The sequence below is a fragment of the Carlito syrichta genome, unplaced genomic scaffold (genome assembly GCF_000164805.1).
Source record: "Carlito syrichta isolate Samal-C Ts95f unplaced genomic scaffold, Tarsius_syrichta-2.0.1 Scaffold289177, whole genome shotgun sequence".
Taxonomy (NCBI): domain Eukaryota; kingdom Metazoa; phylum Chordata; class Mammalia; order Primates; family Tarsiidae; genus Carlito; species Carlito syrichta.
In genome coordinates, this window is record NW_007233273.1 from 133,689 (window position 1) to 153,740 (window position 20,052).

General features: G+C 48.3%; 2 protein-coding genes across 4 annotated transcripts in view; both read left to right on the top strand.

Moving 5' to 3' along the window:
* Positions 1–2,904, top strand: part of LIG1 (DNA ligase 1) — a 45,933-nt gene extending 43,029 nt beyond the window's left edge. For all 3 annotated transcript variants that reach the window (XM_008054162.2, XM_021710477.1, XM_008054163.2), the window contains 3 exons: positions 296–439; positions 2,446–2,538; positions 2,687–2,904. In XM_008054162.2, coding sequence (XP_008052353.1) covers positions 296–439; positions 2,446–2,538; positions 2,687–2,770 — 321 coding nt within the window. In that variant the 3' untranslated portion in view covers positions 2,771–2,904. The remainder of the gene's footprint in view (positions 1–295; positions 440–2,445; positions 2,539–2,686) is intronic.
* A 3,379-nt stretch (positions 2,905–6,283) lies between these two features.
* Positions 6,284–20,052, top strand: part of PLA2G4C (phospholipase A2 group IVC) — a 40,247-nt gene continuing 26,478 nt past the window's right edge. Inside the window, exons 1-6 of the mRNA XM_021710478.1 lie at positions 6,284–6,490; positions 10,491–10,685; positions 11,231–11,367; positions 15,388–15,577; positions 15,873–15,993; positions 17,477–17,617. Of these exons, the coding sequence (XP_021566153.1) occupies positions 6,284–6,490; positions 10,491–10,685; positions 11,231–11,367; positions 15,388–15,577; positions 15,873–15,993; positions 17,477–17,617 (991 nt within the window). The remainder of the gene's footprint in view (positions 6,491–10,490; positions 10,686–11,230; positions 11,368–15,387; positions 15,578–15,872; positions 15,994–17,476; positions 17,618–20,052) is intronic.

Below are 20,052 nucleotides of genomic sequence, written 5' to 3' on the forward strand. Positions count from 1 at the left end.
AGTACAAGTCTCTGTCCTATATATTGGTGTCCCTGCATCCTGACTCCGTCTCTGTCCCATTCTTTGACTCACTCTCTGGGTCTCTGTTCCTCTTCTGTCTTTAATTCCACCTCAGCTCCCAGGGTCTTTCCTTTCTTCCCACCTCTCATATTTCCCGGCTCCCAGCTTTTTACTTTAAAGGGGTGTCTGTTTCTATTCCCTTCCTTCATTTTCCTCCCTTTCCCCACTCCCCAGTCTGTGGCCTTGACTTTGAGATCCAGGACCCCCTATTCCTCTCTCCCTCTGCTCACCGCAGGCCCTGGTGCTGCCCACCCCACGCTCCTATGTGCGAATAGATGGTGCCGTGACCCCCGACCACTGGCTGGAGCCCAGCACAGTGTGGGAGGTGAAGTGCGCTGACCTCTCCCTCTCCCCCATCTATCCTGCCGCCCGGGGCCTGGTGAGTGACAACACAGGGCCTGGGATAGCCTCCAGGGGTTCCAGGTGGGAACGCAGAGAGCAGAGGAGGGAAGGGACCTGGGGGCCCACATCTGCCCCTCCTGAGTGACGCTCATGTGGGTGTCAGGTGACCACGTCAAAAGCCCTTTTCTTGTAAAAGCTGCATTTCCCAGGAATAGAAAGAAAATAGTGACGTTACTCTCTTTAGAATCATAATCTCACCTTTGGCTCTGAAGTAGTTTTTGAAAACTTGATTCTTTTAAGTAAAAGCTTAATGCACTTCCTGCTGAGCATTTACCTCGACTACTGGAATTTCTTCCTCAGCTATGATTAATTTTCACACTACCAAATTTTAAAGTTCCCTAGCTAGTTTCTCTTTTCTTTTTTTTTAATATTTTTTAAATTTTTTTTTAGTTGGAGTCTCACTCTGTCGCCCAGACTGGAGTGCAGTGGCCGCTCCTGGCCACCTCAGCCTCGACCTGCTGGGCTCTGGCGATCCTTCCGCCTCAGCCTTCCAAGTAGCCGGAATTACAGGCATGCGCTACCACGCCCGGCTGATTTTTTTTTTATTTATTGTAGAGATGAGGTCTCACTGCCCAGGCGGGTCTCGAACCTGCGGGCTCGGGCAATCCACTCACCTCAGCCTCCCAAAGGTGCGGGATTACAGGCTGAGCCACCGAGCCCAGCTTAGTTTCTCTTTCTAGTGACCGTCTCCAATACCAGCTGAAGCGTTACTGTACACCAGGGGAGAACACCAGCCTGCAACTAGTGCTGGGAAATCCCCCCGTTTTCTCCTCCCTAAGAACAGTGAATCTCAAATTTAAGATATACTTTTTTTTAATTGAATCAGGGTGTCACCCTTTCACCCAGGCTGGAATGCAATGACACAATCATGACTTAACACAGCCTCAACTTCACAGGCTGAAACAATCCTTCTGCCTCAGCCTCCTGAGTAGCTGGGGCTACAGGCATGCACCACTATGCCCAGCTAATTTTTTTTTTAGTGTTTCTTGTGGAGATGAGGTCTCACAATGTTTCCCAGGCTGTTTCCAAATCCCTGGGCAAACTTCAAGTGATCCTCCCTCCTCAGCCTTCCAAAGTGCTGGGATTACAGGCGTGAGCCACCACGCCCACAAGATGTACTTTCTTTGCTGTTTCTTCCCATCCTTCAAAACCAAGGTAGCACAAACTTTTTCTCATGAGAAAGAGACTTCCATATTTAAAGGAGAAACTCATATTTTTAGTCTCATTTTTAATTTCTCACACATGCTGCCCATTAGAGAGCCAGGGTTCCCTGGTAACAAGGGACAGGAGCTGGCATTTATACAGGTCTTACTTACTGTGAAGTAGGCTCTGTGTGATAACTAGCATGTCACTTGTATACCTCACTTAATCCTCACAAAAACCCCAAGACATAGCGATATGAACATCTTCATTCTGCAGGTGAGGAAATTCAACAGAGCCAGGGTTCCCTGGTAACAAGGGACAGGAGCTGGCATTTATACAGGTCTTACTTACTGTGAAGTAGGCTCTGTGTGATAACTAGCATGTCACTTGTATACCTCACTTAATCCTCACAAAAACCCCAAGACATAGCGATATGAACATCTTCATTCTGCAGGTGAGGAAATAGCCCCAGAGAGCTCAGTAACTGGCCCAGGGTCATTGCAGTTCTGAGAGTTGGGGACTGAGATTTGAAGCCCAACCTAATTCTGGAACCTTCCTTCTGACTCTTTGCTGTTCTGCCTCTCAGCCTGAATTGTAATAGTAATAATAGCATAAATAACAGCTATAGCAACCAGCATTTCTTAGGCTTCTGTTATGCCCCAGGTATGGTTGCAAGCATTCTGCCAGCTTGTTTAATTCTCACAACAAACCATTGTTCAGCCCAGTGTGTGGATAAGAGACAAGCCTGAGTGAAGGAGAGACTTGGGCAGGGAATGGCTGCAGCCAAGTAGACTGGGCTGGATCACAGTAGAGTCTGCTCCCCTCCCTACCCTCCCCCAGGTGGACAGTGAGAAGGGGATCTCCCTTCGCTTCCCCCGGTTTATTCAAGTCCGTGAAGACAAGCAGCCGGAGCAGGCCACCTCCAGTGCCGAGGTGAGGCCCTTGGAAGAAGGGAAGGTCACTGAACTGCCTGGCCAAGCCCGCTTCTTAAAGAGGCAGACTCAAGCCTGGAACATGGGGGAGGTGGGTACAGCCAGGATGCTTCTGACCCCCCATCCCCCACCCCACCCTCTCCCCGCAGGTGGCCTATTTGTACCAGAAGCAGAGTCAGATTCAGAACCAAGAAAGCGACAACTCAGACTTTGACTTTGAAGATATTTACTAAGCATCTGCCCTTAAGCAAATCTGATGTTGCAGTCTATGATCCTTGAGTCAGGAATGTGTGTGTGTGAAGATGTGGTTTACACTGGGGCCTGGGATTCATTCAGTCATTTCTTTCAATAAATAATTATCAAACACCTCCTCTGTGACAAGGTCCATTCTAGGTTCTAGGACAGAGCTCTGATGGGTCACGCTCATGTAGCATGTAGTAATGCGCTAGGAAGTGTCTAGCCAGCGCCATCCAGTAGAACTTTCTCCAGCTGTAGGAGTGTTCTGTATCTGCTCTATGCGGTGTGACAGCCAAAGTGCGATCATCGAGTACTTGGCATGTGGTCAGTGTGACTGAGGGTGCAAATATTTCATGAAATTGACTGGACAGTGGCAATCTAAAGTATATGTGTGTGTGTGTGTGTGTGTGTGTGTGTGTGTGTGTGTGTGTGTGTGTGTATGTTTAGAGGCAGGGTCTCACGCTGTTGCCCAGCCTGGAGTGCAGTGGCACAATCATAGCTCACTGCAGCCTCAACTTCCTAGTCTCAAGCCATCCTCATCTTGTCTCAGCGTCCCAAGTAGATGGGACTACAGGCATGAGCCACACAGGCCTAATTTTGTTTATAGCGATGGGAGTCAACTCAGCCTCCCAAGTAGCTGGAACTATAGATGCAGACCACCACCACACAGGCCTAATTTTGTTTATAGTGATGGGAGTCAACTCAGCCTCCCAAGTAGCTGGGACTATAGATGCTGACCACCATCACACCAGCCTTTTTTTTTTTTTTTTTTTTTTTTTTTTTTTTTTGTGTTGATGAGGTTTCACTCTGTTGCCTAGTCTGGTCTTAAACTACTGGCCTCAAGCAATCCTTCCGCTTTGGCCTCCCAAAGTGTTGGGATTACAGGCATGAGCCACCACCTCCAGTCTAGTTCTAGTATGTGATCGTACAGTAGGGAAATTATATTAATGATTGTGTATTTCAGAAGAGCTAGATTTGTAATGTTCCTAACATAAAGAAATGATAAATGTTTGAGGTGATGGACATCCCAATTACCCTGATTTGATCATTACATGTTAAGTAGTTACCAAAATGTCACAGGTACCTCCAAAATATGTACAACTATTACATATTAATTAAAATAAGTATCCCATGAAAGGCACATTGGAAACACCCAGATCCAGCTCCCCTCGTTTTCGTTAGGGAAGGATTGCTAGTTGCTCTGGTACAGGGACCCCAACTTATCTAGGGGCCCTCAAAACAGCATTGTAGCCACTTTATGAGAGAGGATATTTTATCCTCATTCCACAGATGAGGGAATTGAGGCTCAAAGAAACAGCCTCCTTTGTTCCGTTGTACATGAGCTATGAAACCAGCATCCCAGTTGTCTTCTGACTCCACCACTGGCTTGTTTTCAGAGCTCCATTCTGCACAGCACAGAGAAAGGAGGAACAGGGAGAAAGGCGGGAGGGAGTGAGAAAGGAAAGTGAGGAGGAATGGATCCGGTGTTGAGCGTTTCCAAGAGGGTGAAAGAGAAACTAGATATGAAAACAGAAGGGGGGGAGTGGAGAGAGAAGGAGAGATAGAGGTGTGGTTGGAAGGAAAAGTGAGAAAGAATGGGAGAACATGAGAGAGGTTTAAAGAAAGAGATCGACCGGGTGTGGTGGCTCAAACTTGTAATCCCAGCACTTTGGGATGCTGAGCGGAGGATTGTTTGAGGTCAGTAGTTCAAGACCAGCCTAGGCAACATTGCAAGATCTCATCTCTACAGGTAATTCTTTTTTTTTAATTACCAGGCATGATGGCACGTGCCTGTAGTCCCAGCTACTCCAGAGGCTGAGGCGAAAGGATCATCTGAGCCCAGGAGATGGAGGCTGTCATGAGCCATGATTGTGCCACTGCCCTCCAGCCTGGGCAACAGAGTGAGACCCCAACTCAAAAAAAAAAGGAAGAAGAAAGAGAATTAGCAGAGGGAAGGATGAGGGAGAAGGAAGAAAGTGGGCAGAATCCAAATATAAGCTCAATTCTGTTACAATGTTTATGTATATCAAAATGTCACATTGAACACATATATAATTTTTATTTGTCAATTATACTGCAGTAAAGCTGGGGGGAAAAATAAAAGGCTGCTGGGGAAAAAACATGAAAAAATACCCAAGAAAATTCTGAAAAATCAGAGAAATTGAGGGTGGCAGTAGGGATAGGATGTTTGCCCTATGAGATATTTGAAAATACATAACAATAGTAATTTTTAAAATAGGACACTAGTGCAGGAACAAATAAACTGATAAATATAATAAAAAATCTCAGGATAAATTTTTTTTTAATTATGTGTTAGGGGTATGGGTCATCTCACTCCCTACTGGCTACCGACCACTGCAATTCAAGCTGCTGACTCCTTCCCAAAAAGTTAATGTTGCTCACAGAATTGTGACTTTTTTTTTTTTAATCCAGGCCCTATCATAGAGGAGAAGAGCTGTTCGTGGATAAAAGCACACAGCAAGGTTTGAAGCATTCCATTGTCAGGGTCCTGTCCCTCTCAGTCAGACTCCTGGCAATTCCCACAAAGGTTAGAGAGACACCCAAGCCCAGTTGCCTCTCCACAGGAGAGGAACTGGAGGATTGAGGTAGGACAGGGACTGATCAGGAGGTACAGCCAGCCTTAGAAGCACTGATTTTCCAACTCTTGAGTGTGTATGGCCATACCAAGCTGCCTGCCCAGTGCCCAACAGGGTGTCAAAGGTCTCCCGTGTCTCGGAATAGATGGTGTCCAGATCTGAGGTGTCAGGGGAGGGGACACAGGATGTGTGGGCTGGGCTCCAGGTGGGCGATGGCTGTAGAAAGGACTGGTTTGCTTAAAAAGGGTGTCTGTCCTCGAGCTTAGCTTCACCTTAGGAGTGTCCATCTCACACAGACACTCTGAGGGAACCCCTATCCTCTAGGATGAGGGACGCAGATGGACCAAGCCAGGAAGTCAGGCAAATGACCGATTCACCCAAGGGGCTACCAACAAATTTACCAAAAGAACTGACTTACCCTCTCTCCCTTCCTGGCCCCAACCCCAATTTGTTTCCCGGGTACATGAATGTGATACGTGATGGTTATTGCATAGGAAGGATTCATTAACAATTCTGTTTTAAGGAATATTCGTCTTCAATATAGATATATTATGACAATTTTCTCTTTGGGATGTCAGCCTGGGCGGTCGCAACCCTCACGTGACAGCTGCCCACGACAAAAACAGCTGTGGGCGAGCTCGGGTACAATGGAAAAGCTGGAGCAACCCGGTGGAACCCCCCCAAAAAAGTGTAGGGTGCATTTTGTCTGTATTACTCCATCCCCCAGGCTGGCACATCTCAGGGCCAGGAGGAAACACCTCCAGCCGAGACTTCGTCCGGCAGGGGGAAAGGACCTCAAGATCCGCCGCCGAGGACCCCCGCAGTCTTCTCCCACGGAGACCCCAGCAGACCGAGGTGCCCAGAGCCCGCGCCAATACGCCCAGAGAGTTGGAGTCTTGCCTACCCTGCCCCATGCCCCAGGCCCACCGCGCACGCGCGCACGCGCACACGCGCCCCGGAGCAGGCACCACCGCGCACGCGCACATATGCCCTGGAGCACGCGTCTCTGAGCACGCGCACACGCGCACACACGCCCCAGAGCGGGCACCACTGCGCACGCGCGCACCCACACGCCCGGGATCTGACACGACTGCGCACGCGCCCCAGACCCAGACCCAGGCAAGCTTCGGGGGTTCAAGAGGGCTGTTTTATTCTGCTGGGGCGGACATAAGGAAGTACCTGGGACTGAATGGATGAAACAGTAGAAATTTATTTTCTCACCAGTCTGGAGGCTGGAAGTCTGAGATCAAGGTGTCGGCGGGGTGGTTTTCCCGGAGTCCTCTCTCCTTGACCTGTGCTTGTCTCTGGTTCCTCAGTCCATCTCTCCTGTGTGTGTGTCTGGGGCTTCATCTTTTCTTTTTTTTTTTTTAATGAAGATGTCAGTCATATTGGATTAGGGCCCACCCTCAGGACCTCATTTTAACTTACCTGTTTAGGAACACATTGCCCACATTCTGAGGTCCTGTCGCTTGCACACCGACATAGACAAGCCCGGGATGTGATGGAAGGAAGGTGATTTTATTCTAAAAAAAGGCAGCTGAGGGCATGGCCTGGCTCATGCCTCAAAGAAATCATTTGTGCTCTTGAGGCTGAGTGCAAAGGTTTAAAAAGGGAGACGGCATGGGAGACATGCCAGCTAGGCACAGGGTGTGTCTTGGTGGCTTATTGGGTGGTTACTCAGCTGCAGTTAGTTGGGTTGTGGCCCAGCTGTCTCTGGGCGCCTCCCAATTAGAAGGTCCTGCAGTGGATTTTAAGTTTGGCCTCTGGGGTTTCTAAGCAAGCATAAGGTGGACGTGTGCATGGTGAGAAGTTTCTAGAACATGTTTCAAGGCTTCAGATTAAGGGAGGAGGGTAAACAACTTTATTTGTTTTGGGGTTTGTTTGTTTTTTAACTGAAGTCTCACTCTGTCACCCAGGCTGGAGTGCAGTGGCACAGTCACAGCCACCACAGCCTCGACCTGCTGGGCTCAGGCAATCCTTCCGCCTCAACCTTCCAAGTATCTGGAGCTACAGGGAGTGCCACCACGCCTGGCTAATTTTTTAATGTATTGTAGAGACAAAGTCTTGCCAAGTTGCCCAGGCTGGTCTTGAATCCCTGGGCTCAGGCAATCCTCTCACCTCCACCTCCCAAAGTGCTGGGATTACAGCTGTGAGCCACTGTGTCTGGCTGGGAAAATAACTTTAAAATGCATTTTAAGGCTGAGATACTTGGTTATACTGGGGGTTAGAACTCCAACACATGCATTTGGGAGTGGGGGTGGCTGGGAGACACAGTTCATCCCATAAGGGTCCCGACCTTCTCCACTGTCTTCATAATTTCCAACAGCAGGCGCAGGACTGATCAGAAACATTTCTTGGGCAGAGGGGCTGAGAATTTCCCCAACACAGTGGACCATGGAAAGGTAAGCCCTCTCAGGAGGGACCACTGCGGGGAAGCAGAGCCTTTGTTTAATAAAATACACCATAAGTGTCAGGAAATTAGTTATGACACTCCTCTTGCTTGGGTGATGAACTGGCGATATTTGCATATAGACACACCTGAGGGCAAGGAAGGATAAAGGAGCCACTGTGGATTGAGAAGAAATTCTACCAAGTACCTACTGCACGTGGACACATAAATCAGATTTCTTGGTTGCAGGGCCTTCAAGCTACAAAGGGAATGTGTAGCCTTTCTCGGAGAGGAAAGTGTGTTCGTTGCCAAGCTGTTTATTATTCCTTTGCCCAGATATGCAAATAAATTTAGAATGTATTTACTTAGAATTTGGGGGGTATGGCCCTCAGCGCTACCACTTACTAGTTGGGTAACCTTGATCTAATTGGGTGTCCTCCATGGGCTGACAGATTTAACTGAACCAGATGCGAGCGTAGTTTGAGGAACTTCATTGTGATTGATGACAATTCAGCAGGTTAGGGTCTGGCTTCCAGGGAAGGTTGGTGGTTTCCTAACATCACGGTACTCCTGAAGGTTAGTGCCTGGGTAAATCAAGATGTCCAGAATTACTTCCACAGTTAGAAGAAGTCACACCTAGGACCCACATCATCTTCAGGACTTGTTTGCCCTGCCCCGAAACAGGATGTGTGTGTAACAAGAAAGACACATTTAAAACAAATGAACTGAGGAAGCTGGACAAAATGAACCATGAGCAGCCCTCCAAATTACCACTGAACGATGGAAATAGAAGGAAAGCCACAGGAGTAATTTTAAATTTTCTAGCCATATTTTACAAAGTAAAAAGAAACAGATGCAATTCATTTTTATTTTTATTGACCTGGCACGGTAACTCATGCCTATAATCCCAGCACTTTGGAAGGCCAAGGCAGGAGAATTGGTTGAGCCCAGGAGTTTGACACCCGCCTGGGCAACATAGTGAGACCTCATCCTACAAAAAAATAAAAAATTGTCTGGGTGTGGTGGCACACACCTGTAATTTCAGCTACTCAGGAGGCTGAGATGGAAGGATCACCTGAACCCAGGAGGTTGCGACTAGGATAAGCAGGAATTATGCTCCTACACTCCAGCCTGGATGGCAGAGTGAGACCCCGACTCAAAAAAAAATTTTTTTCTACTTAATTTTTTATTGTGGCAAAATACACATAACGTAGAGTTTCTCGTTTAACAATTGTAAAGTGAGCTATTCAGTGGCATTGAGTACATTCACAATGTTATGTGACCATCACCTCTGCCTATTCCAGGACATTTTCATTGACCCCAAAAGGAAACTTCTTACCCATTCAGCCATGCCTCCCACTTCTCTCTCTCCCCCCAGCCCCTGCCAACCACTAATCTCCTTTTCTGTCTCTATGGATTTGCCTATTCTGGACAGTTCATTTTAATAGAATCATACAGTATGTGGCCTTCTATACTTGGCATCTTTCATTTAACATGATGTTTCCCATGTTGGTTTAAGGTATCAATACTTCATGCTTTTTCATGGCTGGACATAGTACAGTATTCCATTGTGTGGATAGACCATGTTTTGCTTATCTATTCATCATTTGAAGGGCATCTGGGCTGCTTCCATCAACAGCATATCTGTGAACATTTGTGTTCAAGTACTTGAACACCTGTTTTCATTTCTTTGGACTATGCGCACACACATACCCAGGACCTGACACAGCTATGCACATGCCCAGACCCTGACTCAGGCAGGATTGGGAAGAGTTGCTGGGTCCCGTGGTAATCCTGTGTTTAACTTTTTGAGGGACCACTAAACTCTTTTCCACCATGGCTGAACCATACAATTAATTTTAATCATATATTGTATTTATATTCACTTTCCACAATTTTATTTCAGCCAGTCATCAATATAAAAAGGATTACTGGTCTGGGCACAGTGGCTGGCGTCTGTAATCCCAGCACTTTCGGAGGCTGAGGTGGGAGAATCACTCAAGCCCAGGAGTTTGAGACCAGCCTGGAAAACGTAGCGAGACCTCATGTCAACAAAAAATTAAAATAAGAAAAAATTTCACTCATAAGTGGACCCTGAACATTTACCATGATACTATAAGAAAGGCATTGGCAGTAGCAGGAAACTGCCATGGTAGGTGGGGGGGAGGGGTAACAACATCAATAAGGGTACCTGATCTCAAGCCAGGTAAAGTGGGGACCAAAGGGAGGCCCAAACTTTACCTGTAGGATGGCCGCTTATGTATCTAATCCTGTATTGTGCCCCACATCTTTAAAATAAAAATTAGCCATGCATAGTGGCGTGCCTATAGTTCCAGCCACTTGGGAGACTGAGACAGGAAGATTGATTGAGTCCAGGAGTTTGAGACCAGCGTGGGCAACATAGCGAGACCTGTCTCTACAAAAATTTTTAAAAAGTAGCCAGATATGGTGGCATGCACCTGTAGTCCCAGCTACCTGGAAGGCTGAGGTGGAAGGATCACCTGAGCCCAGCAGGTTGAGGCTACGGTGGCCGTGAGTGTACCATTTGCACTCCAGCTTGGGTGACAGAGTGAGACTCCGACTCAAAAGATAAAAGAAACAAACACCATATAAGATACTTTACATTCTCTGTTTTGGGCTACGCTGTTAGCATCTGGTGTATATTTGACACTCAGATCACATCTCGTTTCAGACTCACCATGTGTGACTGGTAGCTGCCTTCTTGGACAGCCCAGCTCTAGATCAGACTTTGTTTTTTTTCACTGTGAACTTTCTGGAGTTTGTTGGTTTTATTTTCATTTTCTCCTGGGAAGCTCTGAGGTTTCCATAGTTCCTGGGCTCCAGAAAGAAGAGGAGGCGGCTGTGAAGAGACGCAGCTCCCAGGTGTTGAAGGCTCTGAAGAAACTAAACATTGAGGCTGATGAGGTGAGGGAAGACGATGACCCCACGGATCCTGGGATTGTCCCCTCTGTGTCTGGTATCTGGGGTCCATCTCAGCCAGGGCAAGCTGGAATGAAGGGAGGAAAAAGAAGGGACAGATCAGCCAGGCATGGTGACTCACACCTGTAATCCCAGCACTTTGGGAGGCTGAGGTGGGAGGATCGCTTGAGGGCTTGAGATCAGGAGTTTGAGACCAGCCTGGGCACCATAGCCAGACCGCATCTCTGCAAAAACAAAACAGAACTACCTGGGTGTGGTGGTGCAGGCCTAGAGTTCCAGCTACTTGGAAGGCTGAGGTGGGTGGGAGAGTTGCTTGAGGACAGGAGTTCAAGACCAGCCTGGGCAACATAGCAAGACCTCCTGTCCACAAGATACCACATTTATAAATATTTTAAAAATTAAGAAAAAAGAAGGGACACATGTCTATGGGACAGATGTTGTCCCTGCCCAAGGGAGACCCTAGACACCCTTCTTGTGCCCACCCCATCCAAGGCTGTGAGCCTTGAATTACTTCTCTCTCCAATGCCCAGGCCCCGGTCATTGCTGTGCTGGGCTCCGGCGGGGGCCTGCGGGCCCACATTGCCTACCTTGGGGTCCTGAGTGAGATGCAAGAACTAGGCCTGTTGGATGCGGTCACATACCTCGCAGCGGTCTCTGGGTCCACTTGGTAAGTGTCACGTTTTGAGATGTTTTCTGGCCCCAAACTGAGACTTTGTTTTTTCCCTGACACCCAGTGTGTGTGGTGTTTTCCCACATCACTTCTCCGACACCCGCTGGGTGTCCTGCAATTCGGCGCGTTTCTGACACTGTCTGCCTGGAGTGAGAGTCAGATCCCCCTTGTCAAGGGGCTCAGTTCCACAAGACTGCTACCAGGCCTGGCGTGGTAACTCACGCCTGTCATCCCAGCACTGTAGGAGTGGGAGGATCACCTGAGCCCAGGAGTTTGAGACCAGCCTGGACAACATAGTGAGACCCAGCTCTACAAAAATAAATAAATGAAAATGATACTTTAAAAAAAAAAAGAAAGACTGCTACCAGTTCAGACATGGGCCACAGCTGCCAGGCCATCAGTACTTCTGACCCACTGCCAAGAAATTGGGGCTTCCCATGGTTTCCTCATGCTCAGTGATTTGCTAGAACAGCTCACAGAACCGAGGAGCACACTTTCCTTACATTTATAAAGACTCTAACTCAGGAACAGCCAGAGAGGAAAGAAACACCCAGGACAAGGCATGGGGGAGGGGCACGGAGCGGCTCCCAGCACCTTCACGTGTTCACCAATACGGAAGCCCCCCCAAATCCCATCGTTGAGGGATTTTATGGCATTTCCATTATGAGGACAGGCTTGATTGCATCATTGGCCACTGGTGATTGAGCTCAATGTCCAGCCCTCCTTACCCCAAGAGGTCGAGGGAGATGGGGCTGAATTTTCCACACTTCTAACCATGGTTTGGTCATTCCGGTGACCAGTCTGCATCCTGAAGTACCTAGAGGCCCCTCAGCCCCTTGGCCACAGTCATTAGAACAAAAGACGTTCCTATCACCTTTGTGGTCAGAAAATGCCAAGGGTTTGAGGAACTCTGTGCCAGGAACCAGGGACAAGCACCAAGTGTCTTTCTTATTATACCACAGACGGTCTCTGCCAGAGCATCATGATATTACCTGCTGACATTTAAAGGAAAATTTACATGTTTCAGGTGCAGTTTTCACACTGAAGGGTTGGAATACAGCCCCCTTTAACGTCTCAGCCTTTACAATAGAGTATTGCACTCAGTCTATATAGGATTTCTCATTCAGGAGGTCCCAGATGGGAGGTATGAAGCACTCATGCCTGTGTGTCTTCTCCAGGCCCAGAACAGACACTACTAATCGATCTCTGTGCATTCTCAGCACAGGATGTATGGCTGGGCAGGGTAGTAGGTGCCAGAGTGAGGCAGGCTGGTCCAATGCATTCATGTGGGAACTGGCAGGCCTGATGTGTTTTCCTTCCTATGCTTTAGCTTTGATCTGGAGCTGGGTTCTGAGCTGGGCATGGAGGATGAGGCTACCGGAGGCAACAGCATGAAGACAGTGGCGCGAGCATGGGCGGTTAGGCAGGTCCTGCGAGGCTACACAGGACCTATATACAGGTGGGGGGGGGCTCCCAAAAACCCAGAATTGTCTGCTGGGGGTGTCCCTTGTAGTACAGGCTTTCCCCGCTGAGTGAATGTTGTAGGAACTCATCAGCATCAGTGTAACAGCTAGTGTTGCTGTGAGGGGCTGCGTTCAACTTCCGTGAATTTCTTTGGCACTATTTCATGATGGGTGATTTACAAGCACACCTGCCCACACCACGCTCAGTGTTCAGCGGTTTTTGACCAAACTCGGCATGACCCCCGTGCCCCACCCTCCCTATTCATCCAGTCTCGCCCTGAGTGACTTTTTTTTGTTTGTTTCCCTGGATGAAAAAAGTCCTCAAAGGGAAACATTTTGCCAATGTGGAAGAGAATAAACAAACCCAAAAAATGGCAGAAGCCCTAAAAGGCATCAAAACTGATGAGCTCTGAGCAGTGGAAAAAGCATTTTGGTCGGTGTATTACATCAAACAGAGAGTACTCTGAAGGTGACTGAAGTTTAAACATGTAAGAATAAATGCAGGGCAACTTGGCGAGACCTCATCTCTACAATAAATGAAAAACTAGCCGGGCGTGGTAGCACACTCCTATAGTTCCAGCTACTTGGAAGGCTGAGGCGGAAGGATTGCCAGAGCCCAGTAGGTTGAGGCTGCGGTGGCCGGGAGCATGCCACTGCACTCCAGTCTGGGTGACAGAGTGAGATTCCAACCTCCAACTCCAAAAAAAAAAAGCCAGGCTCAGTGGCTCAGCCTGTATTCCCGCGCCTTTGGGAGGCTGAGGTGAGTGGATTGCCTGAGCCCACGGGTTCGAGACCCGCCTGGGCAACTTGGCAAGACTTCATCTCTACAATAAATCAAAAATTAGCCAGGTGTGGTAGCGTACCCCGGTAGTTCTAGCTACTTGGAAGGCTGAAGTGGAAGGATTGCCAGAGCCCAGCAGGTCAAGGCTGCGGTAGCCGGGAGCGGCCACCGCACTCCAGTCTGGGTGACAGAGTGAGACTCCCAACTCAAAAAAAAAAAAAAGAAGAAGAAATGCACAATTTAAGAAAATAAATTCCGAGGTGTTTTGGGTGCTCCCTTGTTTTCCTCCAAGGCTCAGCTAACGTGCTGAGCGACATGGCCTAGGGTTTTGCAGAACTGCCTGTTGCAGAACTCCAGGGGGTGCTATGGCCCTGGGAATCACATGCTTTCTCCTTTCATGTTGCTCCTTGGAGGTGCAGAGGCTGCAGCCTGCAGTTAATCAGGCAGACATTACATCCCAGCAGCTTGGGGGCCGTTCCTGGAGGGGCCTTGGTGGGCTGTAATGAGCCCAGGCATAACGTCTGTGTGCCTCAGTTTCCTCAACTGTTGAAGAAGGTAACAGTGTTGATCGCACAGAGCTGCTGTGAGAATTAAATGATGAAACACACACGAAACATCCAGACCCGAGCGATCCAATAGAAATATAAGCAGTTTCTGTTGTTTTAAATTTTTCTGGTAGCCTCATCAGGAAGGTAAGAAACAGTGAAATTATCGCCTGATTCATTGGTTCACACCTGTAATGCCAGCACTTTGGGAGGGGCAAGGCAGGAAGATCACTTGAGGCCAGAAGTTTGAGACCAGCCTGGGCAACACAGCAAGACCCCATCTCTCAAAAAATGTGGTACATATACATGATGAAATATTAGCAGCCATATAGATGGACAAACATATGGACTTTGCAGCAACTTGGATGGATTTAGAGTCTTATCATACTCAGTGATCTATTACAGAAATAAAGAACTGGGTAACACATGTTCTCATAAGTGGACCCTGAACATTTACCATAATGCTGCAAGAAAGGGATTGGCAGTAGTGGGATACTACCAGGGTGAAGGGGGGACACAACATCAATAAGGATATCTGATCTCAAACCAGGCAGAGTGGAGACCAAAGGGAAGCCCAATTTTACCTGTACGATGTCCACTTGTATACCTAATCCTGAATTGTACCACACATCTTTAAAATAAAACAACTTTCTCTGTGTAGTTCTCAATTCGTTGCTCAAGGCACACTACAGAAAATAAAGCATGGAGATGTGAAGTGATCTGGAAAGAAATGCAGGCAGCTGCTCATTACTTGTGTGAACTTGGGCAAGTTACCTAACCTCTCTGTGCCTTAGCTTCACCCTCTGTAAGTTGAGAATGACCTTACTGTTCCTTTTGTTGGTTTGCCAGGAGAATTGTGTGAGTTAATAGGTATGAAAGATTGAAGCACACATGTTGTGCTCCGTAAATGTTAGGCTGAGAAAAAATTATTTGACTCTGATGAGTCATTTTTTTCTACCTCGCTCTCATTTTCCTACCTGTAGAATGGAAAGGCTGTCCCAGGTGATTTTGAGACTTCCCTTTAGCTGTATTATCCTTCAGTTTTATTTGTTTAATATACATTAATTATCCACTTCCTCTGTGTGTTCCCCACCCCATGAGGTCTTGAACTGGTCTCGAACTCTTGGGCTCAAGCAATCCTCCTGCCTCGGCCTTCCAAAGTGCTAGGATTACAGCCCTCATCGTCCAAGCTTCTGATCTCCAACTCACTCTCCTTCCTCTCCCCCAGGGCCCTTTCGTTATTCTATACCAACGATGGCCACATGAAAGACATCGAGGCGGAACTGAAGCATCGATTTGACCAGAAGGAGTGGGACTTGGACAAGAGCCTCGAGAAAACCATCCAAGCTGCGAGGCTGGAGAATTACTCTCTGACCGACTTTTGGGCTTACATGGTTGTCTCCAAGCAAACCAGAGAAGTGAGTCATCCCGGTGAGGGCCAGGGTGAGGGGCACTGGGCATGGGGTCACTGAAGGATAATACCTCCACCCACACCACTGTTTATGTCTTTCAAGACTTCCAAATCCAAGCACTTAGATCCCCTCTCAAAACTAAAATACAAGGGGGAACCTGAAAAAAAATAGCATTTATTTATAAGAGATTGTATATTTATTCCCACATGTAAATTTCAGTCACCTTCAAAAATCCTCTTCGTTTGATGCACTAGCACGCACGGGCTCCCCCACACTTCATCTTGGCACTTTTCCCCCAAAGCTGCAGGACTCCTGCTTGTCCAGCATGAGGACGCGCGTAGAAGAGGGGACACTCCCCTACCCGATATTTGCAGCCATTGACAACGACCTCCAAGCTGCCTGGCAGAGGAGAAAAGCAAGGAGTAAGCCAACATTTGGAGGAAGGGAGAGAAGCAAGGGATTGAAAAGTGAAGGGCAAGGATACTGTCCGGATTTTCCCTAGGGTTGCCCCAGAGGAGGGAAGGAAGGGCTCAGGAGTGCTCAGCTTAGAAGAGAGAAGGGGAGAGTCCCAGAGGCAGCCAGAGGACACATGCTTGCTTTGTGGGGATCAAGAAAGCTGTAAAAGGCCGGGCACAGTGGCTCATGCCTGTAATCCCAGCACTTTGGGGCGCCAAAGTGAGAGGATTGCTTGAGCCCAGGAGTTCAAGGCCAGCCCGGGCAACATAGTGAGACCCTATCTCTACAAAAAAAATAAAAATAGCCAGGTGTGTTAGTGCATACTTACAGTCCCAGCTACTTGAGAGGCTGAGGAGGGAGGATCGCTTCAGCCCAGAATGAGGCTGTGGTGAGCTATGATTGCACCACTGCACTCTAACCTGCACTCTACCCTAGACCCTGTCTCTCAAAAAAAAAAAAAAAAAAAAGAGGGAGAGAGGAAGGGAGGGAGGGAGGAAAAGAAAGTTACAACAAGGGATGCTTGAGGGATGGGACAGGGGGTCTCTCACTTTTTGCATGCCATCATCTTCCATCACTCTCTCCACTGCTTGTGACTCCCCAGACCTCCCTTCTGAGCCCATCTCTCTCCTGAGAGTCAGTTTCCAAAGCGTAAAGTGTATTCATCTGTTCAGCAAGCACACCCTGATTTCTCACTGTGCATCGGGCAAAATCCCTGCTGCTTGGACGTCCCCTGGCGTCTTGAGGCTCAGAAGTCTCCAGTGTGGATGCTTTACCTCCCAGTTGGATCCTTGGGCTGTTTTCCACCCAAGTGGACAAAGCTGTCCCCCTCCTCTCCACAAGCCCCCCAAGGCCCACCCTTCCAGACCTGTACATCACCCCTCCCCCATTTCAATCCAGTGTCCCCTCTGTCACCCCCAGACTGGGTCTTACAGTCTCTTTGGAGGACCCTCATAAGTAGCTCCTCTCCAGCCTCCTTGTCTTAAGCCGTTGCCTCCTCCCATGGGTGCCCAGTTGAAGTCTCCAGAATGAAAATCTGATCATGTGATTCCTTCCCTGGATATTCTTTTATTTTTGAGTCAGAGTCTCACTCTGTTGCTCAGGCTAGAATGCAGTGACGTGATCACAGCTCACTGCAGCCTCCAACTTCTGGGTTCAGGTGATCCTTCCACCTCAGCCTCCCAAGTAGTAGCTAGGACTACAGGCATGTGCTACCATGCCCGGCTAGCTTTTTATTTTTTTGTGGAAACGAGTCTACTATGTTGCCCAGGCTAGTCTTGAACTCCTGGAGTCAAGCAATCCTCCCACCTCGGCCTCCCAAAGTGCTGGATGACAGGCATGAGGCACCGCGCCCAGCCTGTATGTGTCTTTGATGACTTGTTCACTATATCTTCCAGTGTCAGATACAAATGGGTTTGGCTAAAGGTCATTGGTCCCTGTGCTGCTTTCCAGAGACCTGGTTTGAGTTCACCCCTCACCACGCTGGCTACCCAGCACTCAGGGCCTATGTCCCCACCACCCACTTTGGAAGCAAATTCGAGAATGGAAGACTGGTCAGTCCTGAGCCTGAGCGTGACCTGACCTTCTTGAAAGGTCAGTACTGGGGTCAAAGGGGATTGCATGGGGGCAGGAAGTGGAAGGGAGGCAGGAGTTACCTTCCTGGGGGTCTAACTCTGCTCAGCTCCCAGATTTATGGAGTGAAAGAAAAGGCCTTAGGGGCTTCCAGAAGGGGGATTGGTGTGTTCCTCTTTCTGAGTCCCCAGTGTCTGTCAAGGGTCTCCTGACTATGGCCGGTGCCCGGTGTCTTATCAATGACCCAGGAGAGTTGGCTTCCCAGGGAAGCTCAAATCCAGGCCACAGCTTCCAACAAGCAGACATGGACTATATTCGAGGGCACCAGCAAAACAAGGAGCGTATACGCTTTTTTGTTAAAAAATGGGGTCTTTCCACAAGTCTACACTAGCTTCCTAGCAGTAGGACTCAAAAGTATTCAATGGATCCCACCTTGAGCCTTGCCAGGTACCACCAACTACCCTGTCTGGTGTTTAGCAATGGCCTTCCCAAATGACTCATTGGAACTCTGAACGACTGTGGCCACCCAGTAGCTCCCTAAAGACTGGGAACTTGGCAGCCCTTATCTGAACACCTAGGCAGCCGTACCGCCGTACCATACCGCCGTCAGCTGAGGCCCCCTTCCTGTCGGCCTCTACGAGGGAAGCTAGCTGGAAAACCAAGCCCAGCCACCACTGGGAGGCAGCTCTGAAGCTTGGCAGGGGTGATCCCAGCATCACCAGCCTCTAGCACCCGCTCTAGCAACACCCCAGATTCCTACCTAGAAGGGACTTGGCCCTTTCCACTGCGGCCTCTTCACGTTCCTCCCCACCTATCACAGCAATGCTCTGGCCCGCTACTTATCCTAGTACTGAGCTGAAATACTGCACCCTGCTTGAAAGTTTTGCTCTGAGCCTTGACTCTTGGCCCCAGGGAGGCACGTTGAAAGTTCCTTCTGTTTTATTTTTATGTGAACTTCCTGTGGACCAAGTGAGACCAGGAACTCTCAGGTTCTGGAAAGATGAGACTGATTCTAGCCCTTTGAGTTCAGGATTATGTGGCGTTAGGGGGATGACTCGAGGGCCAGAAGGACCACCAGTCGTTCATTTGCCAGTTTTAGAATAGAAATCACGGGGGTAAACTGAGCTTAGTATATTATCACGTCACTCAGTCCAGTCAAGTCATTTAAATTTTCCAACCAAATCACTGTGTTTTAAACCCCAGGCTTGACAGGCATCTAAAGGTCTCTTAAGACAATAATAAGGAGTCTTGAACATCCTTACCCTTCTTTTAATGCGGCCAGGCTGATCCCTCTCACAGCCCACATCTCCTTGATATGCATGAGGGCGCACTGGGTCTGCTTTTGGATAACTGACAAGGTCTGTTTTTCCTAGAGAACTAGAAAGTTCTGGTGCCTGAGATTGAGGGCATGAGAGAAAGGGTGTCTATCCAAGTAAGAGTTCTGAATATGGGCAGCAGCCTAGAGTACCAAACCTAGTTTGTTCCTTATTCAGTGTCTATCACCAGTAGAGGGAGACTGAAAAATGTTTTTATCATTTGGTATTTCTGTGCCTGACGCACTGGAGAAACTCATGTTTTCTGACTTTTCTACTTCCTTGCCTGACTCAGACCCCACCTGGTACAGCTTTCTGTTTCTCAGCTCAAAGTGACTAGAGGGTGGATTGCCTGGTATGAGAGCAGCCCTCACTCTGGTGTGATACAAATATCTTTCTAGGCTGGGCCATGGAGGAGACAACCTGACTCCTCCTCTGCTTCTGTTACCAGGCCTCTCTGCCTTGGCACTTGATCCTCTCAGTGTTTCTGGCTGTGTTGGGTTTATTTGTGAGACTGATGTAACACTAAAGTGAAATCTTCCCCTCTGGGAACACACACATACACACACACATGCATGCATGCACGCACACACATACAACAAAACCTCATCAATTCAAGTAGTCTAGTAAGTCACATCAGAACTTAGTTCCATGTCCTTGACTGTATCTTACAAACTGGTATCACTTTTAGTTGTGGCATCATGATCTTTTCAGCACTTGGAGGTCAGAGGGTCTCACCCTGCTGGGTCAGACAGCCCCACTACATGGGACCAGCCATGTCAACTTGGGCAAGTCACTTATGTTCTCTGAGCACGTACCTCAAAGTGTGGGTGTGAAAGCTATGTGAGATCCACAAATAAAACACCCACATTTATAATTTTCTGGGGTTTTTTGGATAGCAGCCTTCCTAATGGGTATGTCGCTCTGTGTCTCTGATGACTCACTCTCCCTGTGTCTCTCCATGTCAGATCAGATACAAATGGTTTTGGCTAAAGGTCACTGACCAACCACAGTCACTTAAGGAAATGTGGGTTTAGTTTTCTATTCTTTTTTGTTTTAATTGGAGTCTTACCCTGTCACCCAGGCTGGAATGCAGTGGTGCAATCACAACTCACTGCAGCCTTGACCTCCTGGTCTCCGGCG